At 54.1% G+C, this 19027-nt stretch overlaps 1 protein-coding gene across 1 annotated transcript; it reads right to left on the bottom strand.

The window, feature by feature from the left end:
* Nucleotides 1–680: 680 nt before the first annotated feature.
* On the bottom strand, nucleotides 681–17574 carry MMP11 (matrix metallopeptidase 11). The gene is made up of 8 exons (XM_062504534.1): nucleotides 17455–17574; nucleotides 9122–9354; nucleotides 7824–7967; nucleotides 6696–6829; nucleotides 3706–3953; nucleotides 3249–3462; nucleotides 1706–1963; nucleotides 681–814 (listed from the first exon to the last, which is right to left on the bottom strand). The coding sequence occupies exons 1-8, from the start codon at nucleotides 17572–17574 to the stop codon at nucleotides 681–683; spliced, it is 1485 nt and encodes a 494-aa protein (XP_062360518.1).
* Nucleotides 17575–19027: the final 1453 nt, after the last annotated feature.

Raw genomic sequence — 19027 nt, forward strand, 5'->3', positions numbered from 1 at the left:
CAGCGATCGGTGCATCCGAGCATCCCGGGATGGGAACCTCGGCGGGATGGGCGCGGGGCAGTGTCCAGCACTGGCACCCGGCACCGTGGAGGGAGGGGGCCCCTTGTCTATGTACAGATCGGTACAAAATCCTAACGCGTACTAGGGATACAACATCAAGCCGGGTCGGGCCCTGGCAGTCACCGCGGCTGCCCCGGCGGAGTAACTCGGGCAGAGGCACACGTCGCAGTCCTCCTCCTCTGCAGGTAGGGTCGGTGTCCTTCAAAACCCCGGGCTGGGGGATCATTCCTCCTTGGCCAGCGTCTGCAGCAGCAAAGGGCTGCCGTACTGAGTTATGTAAACACAGGAAATGCCATTGGACAGTTCTACAGGATAGGGTTCAGGTTGGTTATGAGAGCATGATCCCATTCCAGGCTGGCCTGATGGTTTTTGGGATGCTATTGCTAGAAGAGAGTGGCTGCCCTTGCCTGTACAGAACGTGGCAGCTGCTTTTACATTGATAGCAGCTGAAGTTGGGCCTGCTGCAACTGGAGAGGAGCAAACTTTGTCACTTGTGACAGACACCTGGTGTGTCAGATGCTGAGCCTGGAAGGAAGCCAGGAATGGCAGAGAGAGCCTCTGCGTGGTTGCTGGAGGTAAAGGGAGATGATAGGGGAGTGTGGAGAGCACAGACATCCCCCTCATCTGAAGGAGTTGGAGGAGGGTGTACAGCTGAAGAAGTCCTGGCTGATCTGGCGTGGGTAGCCCTCCAGCACTTTCACCTGGACTGGATCAAACTTCCAATAATCTCGGCCTCTCAGGAAATAGGCAAAACCTGTGGGTGAGAGAGGAAGGTTTAGAGGAGGCAGCATTCATGTGGCTCAGAGCTCTTTCGCAGCATTTTGTTCAGCTATCACTCTGCAACACATGCAGTACTGAAAGACAGCTGGAAGAGGCAGGAGGTTTTACCTGAACCCAGGCCTGTGGCATTCACTTTTCTTTCACACTGCTTTGGTTTCAATAAGAAATCTAGTTTTACTTTTTGGACAGTAAACAGGGTGGATTCTATTTTATTTTCCAGGTGGATTTAAGTATGCTGTATGCTTGTAGTCACCCAGCCCTGTGAGGGCAGAGGATGTCAGGGGCAGGGACAGGCAACTTGTGAAGACCTGCTCAGAGCATCTGTTCTTGTGGGCAAGCTGCCCTGGAATTTAGGTTCTGGAAGCAGTGGGGAATTGTTTCACTTCATCCTTAGAGAGGAGAGAGGCACTCACCCACACCTGTCACCCCCCAAGCACCCTGCCTGTCCCCAGTGTTTCTGTGGCACTGCCATGCTGTTTTCAGCATGGGGCACACTGGGGAGGACTGGCCAATAACAAAAGCAGCCTGTTCTTTGTTCAGCTCCCTGGGTTGAAGTGTGGGCAGTGTTTTTGTTGTCTTCTCATCACTTCCTTTGGCAGGAGCAGTAAGGGGTGGGCAGGACTCTGTGACCATTCCTTGGTCCGATATTTGACTTCTCTATCATATTTACATGTCAGTTGCTGCAATTAATGAGAATGAAACTTCTTCTCAGTGCTCTGAGAAGTGGAGGGAACTGCCCCTCTACACTGTACGAGATGTCTTATTGTTGGGAAATGTCCACTACTACCACATAGCTAAATCTGCCCAGCTCTTCCAGCTGGGCAGTGGTGTCAGCCAGAGCAGGCCATGCCCCTGCTGCACTGACCAAACTCATCCTGAAAAGCAGCATCGATCTCCGGTGGGACGCCGCGCCAGTCAGCCATAGCCCGGGGGTAGATGTTGTCCACCTGGCGCCTGTGGGGGCTGAAGCGCCAGTAGTTGCCTCCACTGAAGATGTAGATCTTGTTCTTCTCGGCCCCCCACACCAGAGCTGCCTGCACAGGGGATGCAGGGAGCCCCAGCTCCACGATTGGCGTGGGACCAGATACCCGTCTCTCACCATCATAAATCCAGTATTGAGAATCTGTTGAGGAGAGAGAAAAGGGAGACAAAGGGGTCAAAAACTCTGATCATTTGGCAGTGAGCTGTGCAACTGGAGCTGGTGCCTTGGCAGAGCTCCCACGGGGAGCTGTGCCTGAGAGGCAAAAACACCACCAAGTGTAATGGATACTGCCACTACCGTGTGTCCAAAACACTGTCAATGCATTGACATCCCACCTCAGTTCGGCCTGGTGGGTTTTGGTGGGGGACATTTCAGCAGCATTTTTCTCTATTTGTGGAAGTTATAAAGGACTTGGCTGGAGGGAGCAACCTCTGCCCTGCAGCCTCAGCACATGGGGATCATATGGGCATGCACAGGCACAAAGGGGGCATGTGGCTGGAAAGGAGCAAGCTGCAGAAACCAGGAAGAATTGCCAAATTGATATAGAGACTGGAAGCATAGTTCCAGATTAGATTAAAATGGGAATCTCTGTAATTAGCCCACAGCATGGAATGCCTTCCCCTTATCTCATTTTAACTCACCGTAGGAGCCTGCCAATTTTAGCACTGTAAGTCCTTGTGTGCAGGTCAGGTGCTCAGAAATGTGTTTATGCAGGAGCTCTGCCTGCAGAGCTATGGTGTGATTTTGATACTCGGTCTCATGGGTGTGCACACCCACAATGAGTTCCCATGTCATTCTGCATCCCTCCTATTGAACCTACACTTGGGGAGAGTGTAAGAAAACAGTGGAGCTGAAATGGAGCTTGTTGCTGGCCTTGAACCCCAGAGATGACCAGGAGGTGGTTTTGTTTTTAATCCTTCTGGTTGCTGAGGTTGCCTGGCTCTGCACCCAGGCTCCCTGTAGGCTCATAATGTCATGGGGTATTAGGGAAGTTCCACATCCAGGTCTCTGAGGAGCAGAGAAAATGCTGTCCACCCCCTGAGCAGGGCCCAGGGGACACAGGCACAACCAAGGAAGCTGCTGGTGTCCACTTCTGGCACAGTGCTTCCCATGACAGCTGGAGAGACAGAGCAAATGTTTCCTTCTTTCTCCTCTGCCAGGGCAGATGCTCTTTACAAGTGTTTGTGCTCCAGGGAAGGAGAATGGGATATAGCGGCCGTGTTTAAAACAAAAGTGAACCCTTGTTCTCTCTTAGGTCCACAATGCATGATAAAAAGTTTTAGTAGATAAGGAAACAAATAACAAGGATTACTGGATCGCTGAGGATTTCCAGAAGTTTTATTCCCCCAGTAACTTGCTGAGTCCTGACTACCCCTAAGTAATTGAGATGCATTCCTGAGCCATCTGATCACAGCCCAGCTCTTACCTTGGAAAAACCAGATGTTGCCCAGAGGGTCCTCGAAGGTGGCATCGACAGAGCTGGGGATGCCCTGCCAGTGGCGAGAGGCCAGAGCTGGGTACCCGTCCTGCAGCTTTCCAGCCCGGAGCCGCCACACGTAGCGGGACCTGAAGAAGAACAGCTCCCCCCGGATGGTGGCTGCGGCGTCGAAAGCTGTGTGGCAGGCGTCGGGCTGCACAGCCTGCCAAAGCACAGCGGGTCAGGGCGCGCACCCCAGGAGCCCCCCGAGCCCAGGCCCTGTGGCCAGGCAGCTGCCCAGGTTCAGTTGGCATGTGCTGCCAGAGATCCCCTCCCTGCACGTCCCAGTGCCAGCCGTGGGGTCTGGGCCTGGGCTCAGCAGTGTGGGTGGAAGAGGCAGACACGAACCCAGGCTGCTGCCAGCCTCCTGGCGTCGGGGAAGGGCACAGAGCAGCCATTCTCTCACCTCCACGTTGGTGATCTCATTTGTTTCGAGGCCTGGCTGGGGCAGCTCTGCTGGCTGAGTTGGGGTTGGCTCGGGATCCGGTGAGGGTTTCCCGTATAGGTACTGGATCCCTTGCTTGTCATCCTCACTCAGGCTGAGGGGATAGCGGAAGATGTAGAAAGGAGACATCAGGGACTTGGAGACAGCTGTGTGCTGCAGGCCCAGGACATGGCCAAACTCATGAGCAGCCACTTGCAGAAGGTCAGTGCCTACAAAGGGAAAAGGTGGAAGATACTTTTGTCTACTCACATGCTTTGGCCTCCTGGACCTGTTCCTGCCAGCTCCCAGACGCTGACACTTGTTTTAGGAGTCCAAAAAGAGAAAAGAGAAATCTACTGTGAAATCTACAGCAACTATGTTGTTCCCAGATACCTCCTGTGTAGCATATGTGTGGGGGGCTTTTTTAAAGAGTCAGAGGGCATAATAAAGGGGTCCACTGGTTCAGAAGCACCATGAGTCAATTCATACACCTGGGTATTAACATGGACATGTTGGTCATTTGCAATTCTGTTGTTGGAGGCTCTTGCCACCGCATTGGCTACCAGGAAGAAAAAGATTTTCCACACACTTCTGGAAAGGAGAAATTTGCCCAGAGAAGGAAATCTGGATCAGAGGTGTAGGAGGTGGGGTGGTAAGGTTGGTGTTTGTCCACCCAGCCATGAAGCAGCTGCTGGCTAGAGCTGAAGTTTAGCAAGTCCCAGTTAGATCACATCCGCTGTGGAAGATACTGGTGTCGGTGAGAGAACTCTGGGATCAACACTTGCCAATGGCTGCTGTCACACAGACAGCAGAGGGAGCTCAATTATTGCTTGTCTGGGGACTGTGTCAAGAAGGTGTCATTTAGAAATAAATCCATAAAAGATTATCTAATATCAAGGCCTGAGACTTCTTCACCAGACTTAAACAGATTTATGGGAGACCATGTTTTAGGAATACATGACCTTGGAGCATCTACAAAAGGAGAGGTAGGAAAGGGGATTTCAGTACACAAACTTGTATTGTTTGGCAGGTTTTGTTTAGCTTCCAATGGGTCCTTGTTAAAGCTGATAAATTTCATTATGAGTGGAGGCTATTTGTTGACAAGTCCTAGCATATTCATTCACTTCCCTTTAGCCAGAAATCCTCCAAGCTGCAGCCCAAGTGATGAGAACAGCAGGGATGTGTCAGCCAGCCTTAATGTTCCAAGCAGGATTTCTCTGCTGGCTCCAGAGGAGTAGGTCAGGCTCCAGGGAAGCAGGTCACTTCTCAGCAGCAGGACCAGGGAGAATACAGTGGGGAGGAATGCCTGGGAAGGGTAGAGGGGAAGGTGAGCCCTGGCCTTCCTCCAGGGCCAGCTTTACCTGGAAGTGATGAAATTGCACAGCAACAACCTGATTAAATCAACACATCTAGGTCAGCTGAGAGAGTGGGATTTCTATGCCAGTGATTTATTACAAACTTTCAGACACTTGTGTTTAGCTTGGCAGGCTCCTCACTTGCTGCTTTGCAGTGCTGGCAGATCAGCTGTGCTGTCAGATTCTCCAGGGGAGGTGCACAGCAGCACGGCTGAAGGAGCTGTTGCTGGGCAGCATCCCTGTGTCCCACATGGATGGTCCTCCACGTGGGGCCCTGCTTCCTGCACCGTGCTGCAGAGGCCCCAGGGCACACTTGTGCTCTCCCATCAGTAAAATGAGGCTAAGGATTTCCCTTTCTCACTGAGAGCTGAGTCAAAGATTTATCCATGTTTATATCGTAAAGCTCTTTTCAGCATATTAAATGGTAATTAGCTCCAAAGAACTTTTACAACAGTTATTTATAGATGATATTGGGGGGGGGGGGGGGGGGGGTGGAATGCCATGGAATAGAGCTGGATTCTGATGGGAACTGCTGTCCACTTTCAGTTCCTGGTTTGCCCCCACCACTGTTTTATGGCAGAACACAGGAAATCTTTCAGCAACTCAGGCAACCCCAACAGATGGCGAAAAGCCACAGAGCCCTCTGTGGGAGCAGAAATACTTGTGCAAAGGAGTCCTGTGCTCTGTGACTCTTGTTTTGGGTAAACATGAGCAAGGTTGGAGGCACAGCAGTGCTATGCCCCATGCAGTCAAACTGGCCTACAGCTGGCACTGACACTGGCTTTGGGGGAACCCACTGCATGGCCAGCATTTTTGGGAATCCCCAGGGAGACCTGGGGTTAACTTGGGCTTTGTGATTATTTCTTTGTCCATGAAGATAAACTGGGAAGAAGGAGGAGCTGGCCTGGGTTAATTTTGGTGAGTTTTCCTGAAACTGCTGCCCTGGGCACTGCTCCAGCTGGTCCCGTGCAGTACTGCAGTATCTCATGAGATACTGTGACACCAGACCCTGAGTGCCCAAGCACAGAGCTACCAGCTTGGATCTATTATTAGCAAAAATTTTTAAAAGAGTCTTGACTGGATGTGGCGTTGTTTATGGTCAGAGCATTCCCAGGCCACAGGGACAGAGCTGGAGGCTGGGTGGTTTCCCTTTATGGGCTTGTTTGAGGGCAGATGGTGAACAATGCATGCAGGGACTAGGACTGAGACTGTTCTTTGGAAGACAACGGTGTCAGACGGAGCTTGAGACTCAGTTTTCTTTCATCCTTTCCTTGTTTCATTTCTAATGACTCCTGCCAAGGCTGGGTGCGATTCCCAAGTGGCAGGGCACATAGCCAGACTGAAGAGCCATCTCTTGCTCCCCTCACACAGGAGGAGTCCATGGGGAAGCCTGGGTCCTGCTGCTGGACACTGGCTCTGCTGTGGCTGAAAGATAAAAAGACCTGAATGCAAACAGCAGGCTTCTGTGTGGTGGGAGATGACAGTGCTCACCACAAAAATAGTTGCTGCCTCTCAGTTTCACAGAGTCCCTGTTCACACCACAGGGAATCATTCCCAGGTTCACTGACAAGCATCCTGGAGCACCCACAGCTCCCCATGTAACAAACAGTACCATACCCAGGCTGTTCCCAATCGTCCAGGTCTCGTCATAGTCAAAATGCACGTCTCCTTCCCGGTGTGTTTTGGGGAAGAACGCATGCGCCAGGATCCCTCCGGGCCCATCAAAAGGCAAGTTGTCTCCATGCCAGTACCTGCAGGGAAGACATGTTGCACCTCAGACAAAGGACAATGGACCTTCAGCATCATACAGCCAAAGGTGGGAGTCACTGAGAGGGGACAGCAGCTCTCATTCCCATCCTAAGTTCATCCCACTGGTTTAGATGGACTACCCAGAGCTATTCCAATTGCCACAAGCCAAATTCTGCATCAGAGGCCTGAGGAAGGAGCTTGATCACACAAGCACTGAGGAAGCTGATCTCAGGCACACCAAGCCCTGGGGAGTTTGTATGTTTTCTCAGGGATGTTTCTCCCCTTCCCCTCTTCAGCTTCCAGCCCAGAGCTGACTGTGAAGCCTAAAGAATCAAGGAGGTGACTGCCTAAGCTAAGATTGAATTGATATTACTGAGTGGTGGGGGGCTGCTGAGGGGCAGCGGCAGCAAACCCAGCCAAACTCTCAGGTCCTCACTCAAGCCAAGCCACTGATGAGTAATGAGGAAAACCCATGAGAGATGTGGCCACTTGAGAGAGCTGAGGAAGACAAATACACAGCATGCAAATCACATCACTGCTTGGACTGTCTCCACTGCCCACATTAGCTCTGTACAAACACGCAGCTCAGGGAAGTCTTTGCCCCAGTGCGTATTTTGCCAAAAGGGAATTTCAGGCCAGGAGCCAAGATTCACTTAACCAAGAAACTATATTTGTCTTTGGGCAGACAGTTACATTGTTCAGTCAAGGGACAGGATGGAGGACCTGAAGATGGAAAGTCAAAGCAAACCCTTGAGAAAACAGCCTGTGGGCAGAGAAACGTAAATGTACCAGGAAAAATAATGAATGATCAGTAACGGTGCTGTGCACAACCAGTGTGGAACAGCTGCACTCACATCAAGCAGCCCACAACTGACAAAACTAAAATGATCCCAGTGTCTGAAAGCAGAAATATGAGCCTCCACTGAAGTGCCTGAGTTGTGTGCTGGCAGGTCTCTGCTCTGGCAGGGAGGAGGGTGTGCTGCCCACCCTGCTCACCTTGTGAAATCGATGACAATGTCAGCCCGTCCCTCCTGCACCTCGGTGAAGGTCAGCGGGGTCACATCACTCCAGACTTTCAAGGCTTCCTCAATGGTCCTTCTCACTTTAGCTTTTACAAGTTGCCACGGGAACCTGATAATTCTGGAAGGCAACAGACACTGGATGAGGAGATCATCAGCTGCTCTCCCATGGACAGGGCTGTCACAAAGACACCAGTTCTACAGTCAGCATCACAAGGGCCACCATTCTCAGCACCACAACATCTCCCAGCCATACATGCACTGCTCCAGCACCCTCTACCACACAACGTGTGCAGCAGATAAATCCCATCAGTGTTGAAACCCTCTGGCTGGTGTGCCAGAGGTGAGTTTCCTGGAGAGTTTTGCAAATTCTGTGTTCTGAAGTGCCACAGCACTCCCCAGGTCTATCCCCTGTAAGGCCACCACCACAAAGATTCCTGAGAACCGTGTGATGTGATTTGTTCTCCTCAATCTCTGCTTTTCCCCCTGGAAACTTGGGTTCACTCAGCAGTTGCTCCCACTTCCTCCAATAACAAGAGCAGATTGAAAGGTCTGCCACAGAGGGAAGTTTCTTTCCCTTCCACCAACAATGTTGCTGTATGTAAATCTCTGCTGTGTTTCTTTCTTTAGCACTATTGACCGAAAAGAAGAAAAGGGAAGAAGCCTTTCTGCTATCTGCAGCCTCCTGATGGTGTGGGGAACTGTCTCCTGTATTGGATTAAGCAAAAGATGGTTTACATGCTGTCAAAGGTCCATATGACTGTGCTCACTTCTCTGCTCCTACCCATGAGGGCAGCTGGGGAGGCAGCACAACCCTCCCACCAGTCTGTAGAGTAGATTCACAACTGAGAATGCGTCGGGTGATTTGGGCAAAACTTTACACTGAAGCGGTGTTTATGGGACCATCAATAACAGCTGAATAAAAAGATCTTTTAAAAATAAAGGGTGAGGTGAGCCCCCCACGGGGCGGCTGTGGGGGCAGAGGCACAGCAGGACAGTGCTGGGGGTGGAGGCTCAGCTCAGCACACGTGAGGGCACTGACCCCAGGCGTGTTGGTGTGGGGCTGAGTGGGGCTGTGTGGGCAGGGGTGGGAGGGCAGCTGTGTTTGTGGGGTGTGCTCTGAGGGGATGTGGAGGTGCTGGGGACAAGCCGGCTGTGGTTCAGCACGTGGCTCCCCTGCGGCTCTCAGGGCCACATCGCGGCTGCAGGCAGCATGAGACCGAGCCTTTGGGGAGGCAGCAAGCCAGCCTGACTGCCATTCCTGGCCTCCCTTACTTGTAGGTGAGGTTGGTCTTGTCCCAGCGTCCCCCCGAGAGGACGAAGCGTTTCTGGCGGTTCCGCCCGCTCTGGCCGTCCGGCAGCAGCGGCAGGTCCGGCACTCCGCAGCGGGGGGGGTTCCAGCCAGCCCCCGCACCCCCCTTGGCTGGCACACCCGTGCCCACGGTGTTCGCCAGGGCAGACGGCCAAGGAGCCTGCTCCTTCCAGGTGTGATGCTTTCGAGACATGTCCTGAAAGGCAAAAGCAAAACCACACGTGGGTGTCCGTGAAGATGCTTCTTGTTGCAGGGTGGTGGGGGCTGCCACCAGCAGTCCTGCGGCAGTGAGCTCCACTCCTGCCCAGGGCTGTTTCCCCGCTGTAGGGCACAACCTGCTCCCCACAAACATGCCTGCTGCCTGGGCCCTGCTGCTCCGAGGCTGGCTCGCACCTGGGAGGCACTGTGTCATGCCATGGCACCCACTGAGCGCTCAGCTATTTTTGGTCCACATTTCCTTGGCGGCTGGCCGGCAGGAAATACTTTTGCAGGCTGTGGATGAGAACCAGACCCTTCAAGTATAAAACAAATCGCTAGGGAATAAATTCTCCCCCTTTGCCCTACATCCTTTATTCCCTCCTGGCCCCGGGTAGAGGTGACATTAATGGGAGGAAGTCTTTAGTGCCCAGCACGCAGCTGTGCTCCCTGTTGTCACTTCCGTGGTGTCCTCTTGCAGCCCTGGCACCGTGGGCAGGTCTCAGCATGGCCCATGGGCACGGCAGAGCAGAACACGGGGACGTGGGGGTGGCAGCCCAGCCCAGGGGGCAGAGAGCAGCAGAGACTGTCCCTGCAGCCCACCACTGCCTGAGGGAAGGACTGCACCATATCCCCTTGCCTCACTGTACCTGTGATTCTGCTTGGCATAACGTCTCCCGGGCTCTCCCACACTTCGTTGGAAAAGCAAGGTTTCTCTTGACAACATTAATTAATGCTAATTAGCTGATTTCCACCGTTTTCTCATGTGACAGCAGGACTATATAGCCACCATGAAACACAGCCCGGGTGCCACCTCCAACCTGCTGTGAAGCATGTGGGGTGAGAGGTGCTTGGTCCACCTCACTGCGCTGCAAAGAGCCAAACCGATTTTTTTTGCCTGATTTTGTGCAGGAATGGTAAAGCTGTTTGAGCAGCGGGAGGAGCTGAGATGCAGCAGTGGTGCATCTGTACCTGGACAGGCAGGCTCTGCCCCACAGGGCTCCAGAGGGAGGACCTGGGCTTTAGGCAGGCTCTTCCTTCCCCTGCAAAGAGCTGCCTTCTTCCAGGCCAGCTTTCCTGGCTGCCCTGGCAGGGACATGGAGGTCAGGATGGCACAGTGCCAGAGCTGCCATGATGCCGTGTAATCCGCATGCTGCCACCACTCTGCTCCCCACAATGAGCCCATTCATGCGGGCTGGAATGAAGTGAAGGCCTTGGCATTAATTCCGCCACTGAGCTCTGGCCCTGCAGTGGCCCCGTGCCTCTGAGTGAGGCACAGATGGACAGGGGAGCCAGGGAGGTCACACAGGGTGCAGTTTGGGTGTCCACACATCACTTTATGTTTTTGTGTGTCTGTCACCACTGTAGCCTGCTGGCTGGTGCTCCTAGATAGACAGACAGACACCCTTGGTGGCTTGGCATCTGCCAGCCTTTGCCTCAGAACCATTCATACAATCCTCGTGTCCAAGAGCACTTTCAGACACCACAGGAACCGCACCAGCAACACATGCAAAGAGAGAAAGCCTTTTCACATCCTGGGCAGCAAAACCTGTCCAAGGCACCATCCCTGGCACTGAGCATCCATTCAGTGCTTTAGGGGGAGGAGGAGCAGTCCCAGAGGAGTCTGCACAGGGCTGCTCCTGCTGAGCCCTGGAGCCCTGCCAGGCTGGAGGTACCTGTCTTTCAGAGAGGAGCTCTCTGAAAGCCACCTGGCACCCTGCCTGGGCTGGCAGCTACTGCCTGCAGTGGACAGCTGGCAGGAGAAGCCGGCAAAGTTCATGTTCTGGCCAACATCTTGCTCTCAGCCCTGATGACACCGAAGCATATAATGGCAGCTGTGTCACCAAAGCACAGCCTGGAGTCTGCTTAGCCCCTTGCTCCTGGGTGCACTCAGGAGCACCCACTGCTGGGTCCTGACATCTGAGGACTTGGGGTGATCAATGCAGCTGGTTTTCCAAAGCCAGGAAATGCACAAGTAGGAGCACTGGGAAACCCTCGAGAGTTGCTCGGCTAGGTGAGTGGGCTGAGGCTGACCCAGATGCCTCACCCCTAGTTTTTGTCTAGACAATGCTCTGCCCGTTGCCCTCCTGGGAAGGCCAGCTGCCTCAGAGGCTGGGACCACTGGCATAAACTGGAGATTATCACTCTCCTCTGACCAGGAGCAGAGAGAGGAGAAGCTGCCTGTTTCCTTCTTGCCTCAAGGAATCCCATGTTCAGAGGCAGACCAGAGGCAGCTTTTCTCTCCCCTCTTTGGTTAGCTCAAGGCCACTGTTCTGAATCCCAGCTTTCTGAACCCTTCTTTGCAATACTAGGACCCTCCCTGCTCCTCCTGCCCTTTGCAGACCACAGCGTGCTCCTGTGAGTGGCTCTGGGTGGGGCAGGAGGCCAGAGCTGCCCTGTTGCCCTGCCTGTGCCCCAGGACAAACAGTGACTCTCTCCCTGTCGTCACTGCACCGACACTGGGACCATAGCAGGAAAGGGCTGGAAAATGCCACTGCAGGCTCAGCTGGCGAGGGGAAATGTGACAGGCACAAACCAGTTGCCAAACAATGCTCAGGGGACATCCAGGCTGGAGACCTTGGTCTCCTTGGCTGGACACACCTTGCTGCAGGCACTTCTCAGGAATTAGGTATTGTGTCTGCTCACTTAAGGTTGTATCCTTCCCACCCAGTGCTGAGCCCAGCCTCTCGTGGGGAGATCCTGCTTTGTTCCCTGAGCTGTGGTACCACACCCCGACTGTATTTCTTAGGGTTCACTTAGAGCCGTGCTGCTGCAGAAGCTGCTACAGACCTGTGAGTGGAGGGGCAGGAGGGCACTGGCTGCTGGGTACCTATCAGGTATCCCCACTTGTCCCATCCCAACCGCAGAGGTGAAGCGATTCCTGAACACAAAAGCAAAGGAAAATCCCTGCAACCCAGGACAGGGTTTGTCCCAGCAGAGTGCAAAATAGATCTGAGCCTCTGGCTGAGTGTGTGCAGCCACTTGCACTGCCCCTCTCTGCATAACCCACAGCTGGGGTGGCTGCTGGGCATGGGAGCAGCTGCCTTGTAGTCAAGGAAGAGGCCAGGGCTTTGCAGTGGAGGCTGATCAGTAAATGTGAATACAACACAAGCACAGAGAGGATTCCAGGCGTGAAACTGAGGGCTGAAGGCAGTGAGGACAGCAAAGGAGCAAAGCTGTATGCAAAGAGGACTGTGCTGCAGGCTGGTCACAGCTCCTCACAAAGGAAGTGCCTGTTCCTGCAGCCTTGTGACTAAAAGGCTGAGGAGGGGCAGGAGGGAACAGACAGATCCCATGGGACAGCAGAAACCACAGCGGAGGTACAGGCTGCCCACTCAGTTCCTCACAGCTTTATCAGCCTTCCAGTGCTGTGATAAAACAGCCATCACCTCTGAGTCTGCTGGAGCCAGATGAACACCAGCCAATCTTCCCAGGAAGTGTTCCAGCCATCCCAAGGAGCCAGGAGCATCTTTAACCTCATTGTGCTGGGCAGCACTCACCCTGCAGAGCTCCCGGGAGCAGCAGCAGCTGGAGCAGCCCAGCTACAGTGAAGTATCAGCAGCACCGTGTCTAAATGAGCACAGGGGTGAGGCTGGTGCCTGGTGCTGACAAAAACACAGCTCTCTGTGCCTGGGTCCATCCTCCTCTGCCTGCCCTGAACTTAAACTTGTGTCCTCTATTGTGTATCTAATTACCTGGGCTCCTGGCTGCTTCTGTGGCATGGACATGAAAGGAGAACCCTCTCCCTGTCAGGCAGGAGTGACTGGACAAGTTACAGTCCGAATCCCATCAGTCTTGGTGCTTCCCCTGTCACTGGGGCTGCTCCCTCTTAAGTAGGGGAATGAGCTCATGGACTTTGTCTCTGTTTCTCTGTCCCTTCTGCTCCTGCTTTTCCAATACTTCTTTTTCTGCTTTCTCCTTTTGTTACTCAGAGTGTTTGCTGCCTCTCTGGATGGCAGCATTGTACAAGGCAACCTGCACCTTGGAGCACTTCTGCCCTTATTTCAGTGGGGAAGGACAAACCTCCCTCAGGACCAGGCAGAGTCTCCCAACCCTTCTGTGAATTCTTTGCTCACACGAAACACTCCTGGAGGAATGGGCTCCTCCATGGTGGCCTGCAGCCTGGTCCCACTGCAGACAGAGCCAGGGAAAGCACAAAGGCTGGAGCCAAACGGGAGCTGCTGCAGTGCCTGGCCCTGCACACACACTTGGATTTTCCTCTCCACTCACTTCCCACACCCCATGGCACCATCCAGCACTACCTCCCGGGGCCTGACAGTTTGTTTCCGGATTACTTGGTGGTAGTTGTTGTTGGCAATGAAAAAAGGAAAATGTTTATTTTTCCTAAGCAACGTGGAACATGAAACATTAAGGACTGCAAATGTTTATGCCCACATACAGAATGAGAAGATCCAGGCTTTGGTGTAACAAGAGAAAGCAAATGAATAAACACTGTGGGACTATTTTTATTATCAGACATTTTAATTATGTGACAGTTTGTGAGACTATTCCATCAACAACACCACAACCGAGCTGCTGGTGTCACCCAAGCAACAGTTTGCCAGAAACAGGAGTACTTGAAGAGCAAACAAGCCCCAGGATGCTGACATAGCAAAAGGTTTCAAGAGCCCTTAATCTGATGACCTAGAAATCCCCTTGAAAGGAAGAAACTGCTCTAGGATGTGGCACACTACTGGCAGGGGAGGAAGGAGGTTGAAATGTTTTGTTCATTGTGAAGTTATGTCCAAGCTAAGAGGAGCCATATGCTACCAGTATCTCTCTCATGCCCAAACCCATCAGCAGGAGGGAGTCTGGTCACCTGCTGGGACTCCTCTATCTGCACCAGGATCTCAGTGAACACCTAAAAACATGTCTGCGGCCCTTGGTGAACCCCTGAAATGTTCTGCTTCTCAGTTTGTTATGTCCAGAGTCAGCTGTGCTTCCATTCACTTTAGGCTGAGCTATTCCCAGTGCAAGAACACCCACAAACCCTTCATTTGACTGTTTGTACATTTGGGATTAGTAGTAAAGATCTACTTAGTAGGAAAAAGTAGGATTAGCATCCCTGCAGGGCAGCTTTCCATCAAAAATCCTTTTCCATCAACTCCTACACAGTGCATCCCTTCTCTTGCAAAGCCCCACAAGTTATGGTGCCTGGGCAGGATAAGCATGATGGAAGCAAGTGCTACATAACCTGGAGAGGGGGATCCTCCCCAAAATGTTTCTCTCCCATCCTTCCCTGATCCAGCTGCGCCCCCAAGCTCTGCCACACCACAGGGTGTGCATGTGTGCTGCCTGTGGAAGCACAAACACAACAAACCCACTGCAGAATAACTACTTACATGTGTCTTGAGTCTCTCCCAGAGCAGAAGATAAACATGCCTAAAATTACCCCACCATTGACTGCAGAATTTAAATAGCTAAACCAAAGAGTGCAAATCAAACCCTTCCTGCGGGAGCTGCCTGAGCCCGGAGCGAGGCGGGCAGGAGCTGTGGGGAAGGCAGTGCCCTGCTCCCAGAGGGGAACCTGCTGTGCTCAGGGGCAGAGCTGCAGGACCCCGGGTGGGTTACGCTGGTAGCTGGGAGGGTGCCCACCACTTCTCCACGGGGAGAGAGCTTCCCAGCAAATGCACTGCTTTTGATTTCCCAGGGGAGCCGAAAGCAAGGCAGGAATTCAGTGTCTGCGTCTGCACAGCCCGGAGGACTGCAGATCTTTTGTTCTCCAGTTTTACAGTGGACACCAGACACAGCCTTTATTCTGCTCTCAGTTTTCTCTTTCTTTATTTAGGCATTAATACAAAAGTGAAGGAGCTCTACAGGACTTGCCTCAAAGAACACAAGTCCTTCTACAACTTGCCCTATAGCCTGGCTTTAAAATTAACCTGAGCCCTTGATTCCCTCCCCTCTCAGCTGCTGCCGCTATTGGAGCACAAACAGCCGGGGTGCAGCACACTCCTGCACCGGGGCTGTCCTTGCCCACCCCACGTCCTAGCACAGATCGAGGAACTCCTGTGCTCTGTCTCTAGGAGTGCAAATCTCTTTTCCCGGCTCAGCCCCTTGCCTCTTTCTCATTCATCACCTGACAGCAAAAGGTGCCCAGACAGGAAATTCACTGCTGTCAGACATTAGGGAAACATCCCTTTGTGCAGCAGGCTCGGAGCAGTCAGTCAGAGCAGGGAAAACGTGATGGCTGGCACAGCTCTCCGAGAGAGAGGGCAGAGAGCGGCTGAGGGCACGGCCTCTGTCAGCACAGCAGTGCCACCTCAGCTGGCCTGCACTCATTTGTTCCCGGCCGGGACAGCACAGCAGGGTGCTCCAACTTACTGCTACCAACTTACATCGTGTAAAACTGCCTTCACCTCAGAGGCAGCAGAATAACCTTCAGAAGCCTTGACACCAGGTGAGGAGCCCAAAAGGGCAGCTATTTGGGATGACAGAACTGCTGTTTGAAGGGTTGGGAAATCATCTGTCCATTTCCAGCCCAACCAATGCAGCCACCATCTCCGCAAAGACTGAGTCAAGCACATCAATCTGAAACCCCGAGCCCCACGTGGCTGGTCAAACACGCAAGCACAGTATTCTGAACAAAACATACCTCTGGGAGCATCACCTGGACTTACTCCAGCCAGGAGGGAAGGATTGGCACTCACAGGGCAGAGCATTAGCCTGGTATGAGGAAGAAATCACCTCTCTGTTGGCAGACTGCCAGCTGGGGCACCTTGTTCTGGAGCGTGGGAGTGGATTTGATGGACCAGGAGTCTGAGCAGCCTGGACCCCTGCACTAACTGTGCTCTTCAGTGATTTGGTGTACTTCTCACTTCAAGGGGTACTGGCCAGGTCAGCTGAGCTCCAGCAACCTCTGCAGTCACTCAGCAGCTGTGAGAGCCGGCAAAAGAAGACGAATGTGACATGGCAGCGGGGCTGGGCTCAGGCTCAGAAAGTGTGAAAGCCAGGCTGGCTCTCCCTTCCCCCAGGATCCCACACAGCTCCTTGCTGGCAGCAAGACCAGGAGCAGAGGTTGTGCAGGTTCCTCCCAGCTCGCACAGGGCAGAGCACGAGGCACCTGCCAGCCCAGCCCGTGCCCCACAGGAACCAGCAGTCCCCAGCTTTGTGCGGGTGGAGCTCTGCCCTCCCAGCCCACCACTTGCTGCTCTCCGGCGGGACTGAAGCCCGCAGAACAGCGTCATTCCTGGAGTGCCGAGTGCCACCACCGAGCGCTTGGCCTCACCTTCCCCAGGGGCAGAGCAGCGCCAAGCACGGTGACATTTCGTTTGGAGGAACGCTAGCACTTCGGGGGCCAAGGCTGCTCTGTGCCAAGTCCCAGCCCACAGCAGATTTAGCAGCCAAGTTAGAAAGTACTCAGATGACAGAGCAGATAAAACCATCGACAGAACCTGAACTAATCCCCTTGGGCTGCTACTGGGCATTTGTTCTGTTATTATTTTATGGCACACCAGCGAAGCGCATGTCTATAATACCCCAATTACACACGCACGCATTCCCGGCACAAGGAACTCTCTGTCTTCCCCCGTCCCCCAAATCCCTCGAACGCCGCTGGTCTTCTCTGGCAGCCGCAGTCCCTGCTGCTCGCAGCTCCTTCCCAGGTGCTGGGATCGGGCAGGAATGTGCAGGAAGAAAGAGACCTGCTGCTCCTGCCTCGTCTCCCCGTAACGCTTCTCGGAAGTGCCAGCGCAGAGGGCAGGGGGTGTTTGAGCAGCAGCGAGTGCTCGGCTGCCTCTAGGGCACGGGGGATGCCGTGTCCTCGCCTAAACTCTCCTTGTCCCGGTCCCCGCTTTCCCTCTGGAGCACGGCTGTGAAAATGCCCCAAGAAGCCAAAAGGAGCCCGGGGAGCGGGAGGCACCGCCAGGGCGTGGGCGCGGCCGTCCCGCGGCCGGTGAGTCCCGCTGCCCGTGCCGGCATCCCGAGTGCGGCTCGGGGATGGATGGATGGATGGATGGATGGATGGATGGAAGGATGGAGCGCTGGGGGGAAGCCGGCTCGTCCCGTTCGGCGGAGGATCTGCCGGGGAGATACTGCCCTCGGGACAGCATGGGAGGGCGGCGGGGGACACGGAGGGAGGCACGGGGCGGTCCCGACTCACCGGTTTGTGGCGGCGGGCGGGCGCGGCGGGCGCGCAGTGCAGCAGAGCGGCGGCCAGCAAGGCGGCAGCGGCGGGCAGCGGCGGGCGGGCCATGCCGGGCGGCGGAGCGGGCTCGGACATGGGGCAGAGGAGGAGTGGGGGGGGTCCTCGCTGAGCCTTTTATCCCCCCACCGTGGCCGCCTGCCCTCCTCCTCGCGCCTCCTCCCGCTCCTGCCTTTTGTTCTCCCCGAGCCGCGGCTGCTCGGGCCGGGGGGACACGGCCCGGCGGCATCGCGGGAGGGGGGTCCCGCCCGTCCCGTCCGCTCCGCCCCGCCACCCCCGGGGGCGGAGCGGGGCGGGACCCCCCTCCCACGCCTGCCCGGCACCGGCCCCCGGCTCCCTGCGCCCGGGTCCTGCCTTGGGGTGCCTTTAAACGGGTCCCTTTAAAGGTGTCTTTCACCTCTCCTGCCCGAGGGTACCAAGGACTAAACCCAATCCTCCTACTGCCCGTCGAGACCACTCCAGCCCCCATAGAAAGTAGCTCACGGCCCGGTTTAAACGTGTTTGCGCCCCTGCTTTGCCTGTGCACGGCTCTGCTTTGCTCACTTTTCCACTCAAACCCTTCACTCCCCCTTTGCAGGAAGGCTTTCCCTAGCAGGGATGCTGAGGGAGGGGAAAGAAGGAAGCAACTCCCCATTTTGGAGATGCCAAAGCCTTCTCCATCTGCTCAGCCACCTGGAGATGGAGGCAGTAATGCACAGATCTGGTTTCTTGGTTCCTGTTTCCATGGGAGAAGCCCTGGATTGTGTCAGCATCCTCTCAGCAGACCGAGTTTATCTGAAAATTGTTTCAAGAAATGTATTGCAAATAAGAAAACTTTGATCTCCAGCTGCCTGGGCTGGTGTGCAGGGAGTGGGTAAGGCTTCCTGACATCCCGGACTCTATTACTGCTTTACTTGTCTGTGATCAGTTGTTCATGTTTAGTTTTATGGGAACCATATTGACAATGTAAATACTGGGTACGGTAAGCAGATGTGTGAAGCAAGAGCCTGGTCCTGGCTGCCTTTGGAAGGTTCTGCAGTGTTTAACTTGCAGGCTGTTAGCAAGATGTCCCTGCACTGGAGCACCATGCTCAGTGCATCCCCAAGGCCTTATTTGTAAGAGGGGATAGGGGAGTAGGGAAAAACACTTTGCGCTGTGGAATTTACCCTTCTGCTGTTATTCTGGCTGTGCCCCAGGAATGCAGAGCAGACCCTCATTTCTTGCCTTTCTCTGAGCCAGACAGCTGGGTCCCAGTGAAAAAAAGCCTTCCTGCCTTTGTCTCTCTTTTCTTTAGTGTCTTTTCTTTTAATGCTGGTGTCTCTGGGAGCTCGGTGCTTTCCAGCCCATGGCAGTGGAGCCCTGGGGAAGTGGGGAGAGCCATGGGAGCAGCCTGTAAGCCAGCAACTGGCAGTTTTGGCTCTTCTTTATGAAGAAACCACTTTTAAAGGGAGTGTTCTGGGAAATTTGGTCCTTGCAGAGATGGAGCTGTGTGTAAGAGCTGCTGGCTCCTGCCAAGGCACTTAACACAAAAGAAAGCGCATGGTGTGTTTGG

This window comes from Cinclus cinclus, chromosome 17 (assembly GCF_963662255.1).
Source record: "Cinclus cinclus chromosome 17, bCinCin1.1, whole genome shotgun sequence".
NCBI lineage: Eukaryota > Metazoa > Chordata > Aves > Passeriformes > Cinclidae > Cinclus > Cinclus cinclus.

Excerpts from the sequence above, each read along its gene's own strand:
- MMP11 (XM_062504534.1), bottom strand. The coding sequence starts at position 17,574 with ATGTCCGAGCCCGCTCCGCCGCCCGGCATGGCCCGCCCGCCGCTGCCC. Across the intron at positions 3,954-6,695 it reads GACGATTGGGAACAGCCTGG|GCACTGACCTTCTGCAAGTG; the intron begins GTATGGTACTGT and ends TTCCCTTTGTAG. Across the intron at positions 815-1,705 it reads TGCTTTTCAGGATGAGTTTG|GTTTTGCCTATTTCCTGAGA; the intron begins GTCAGTGCAGCA and ends TCTCACCCACAG.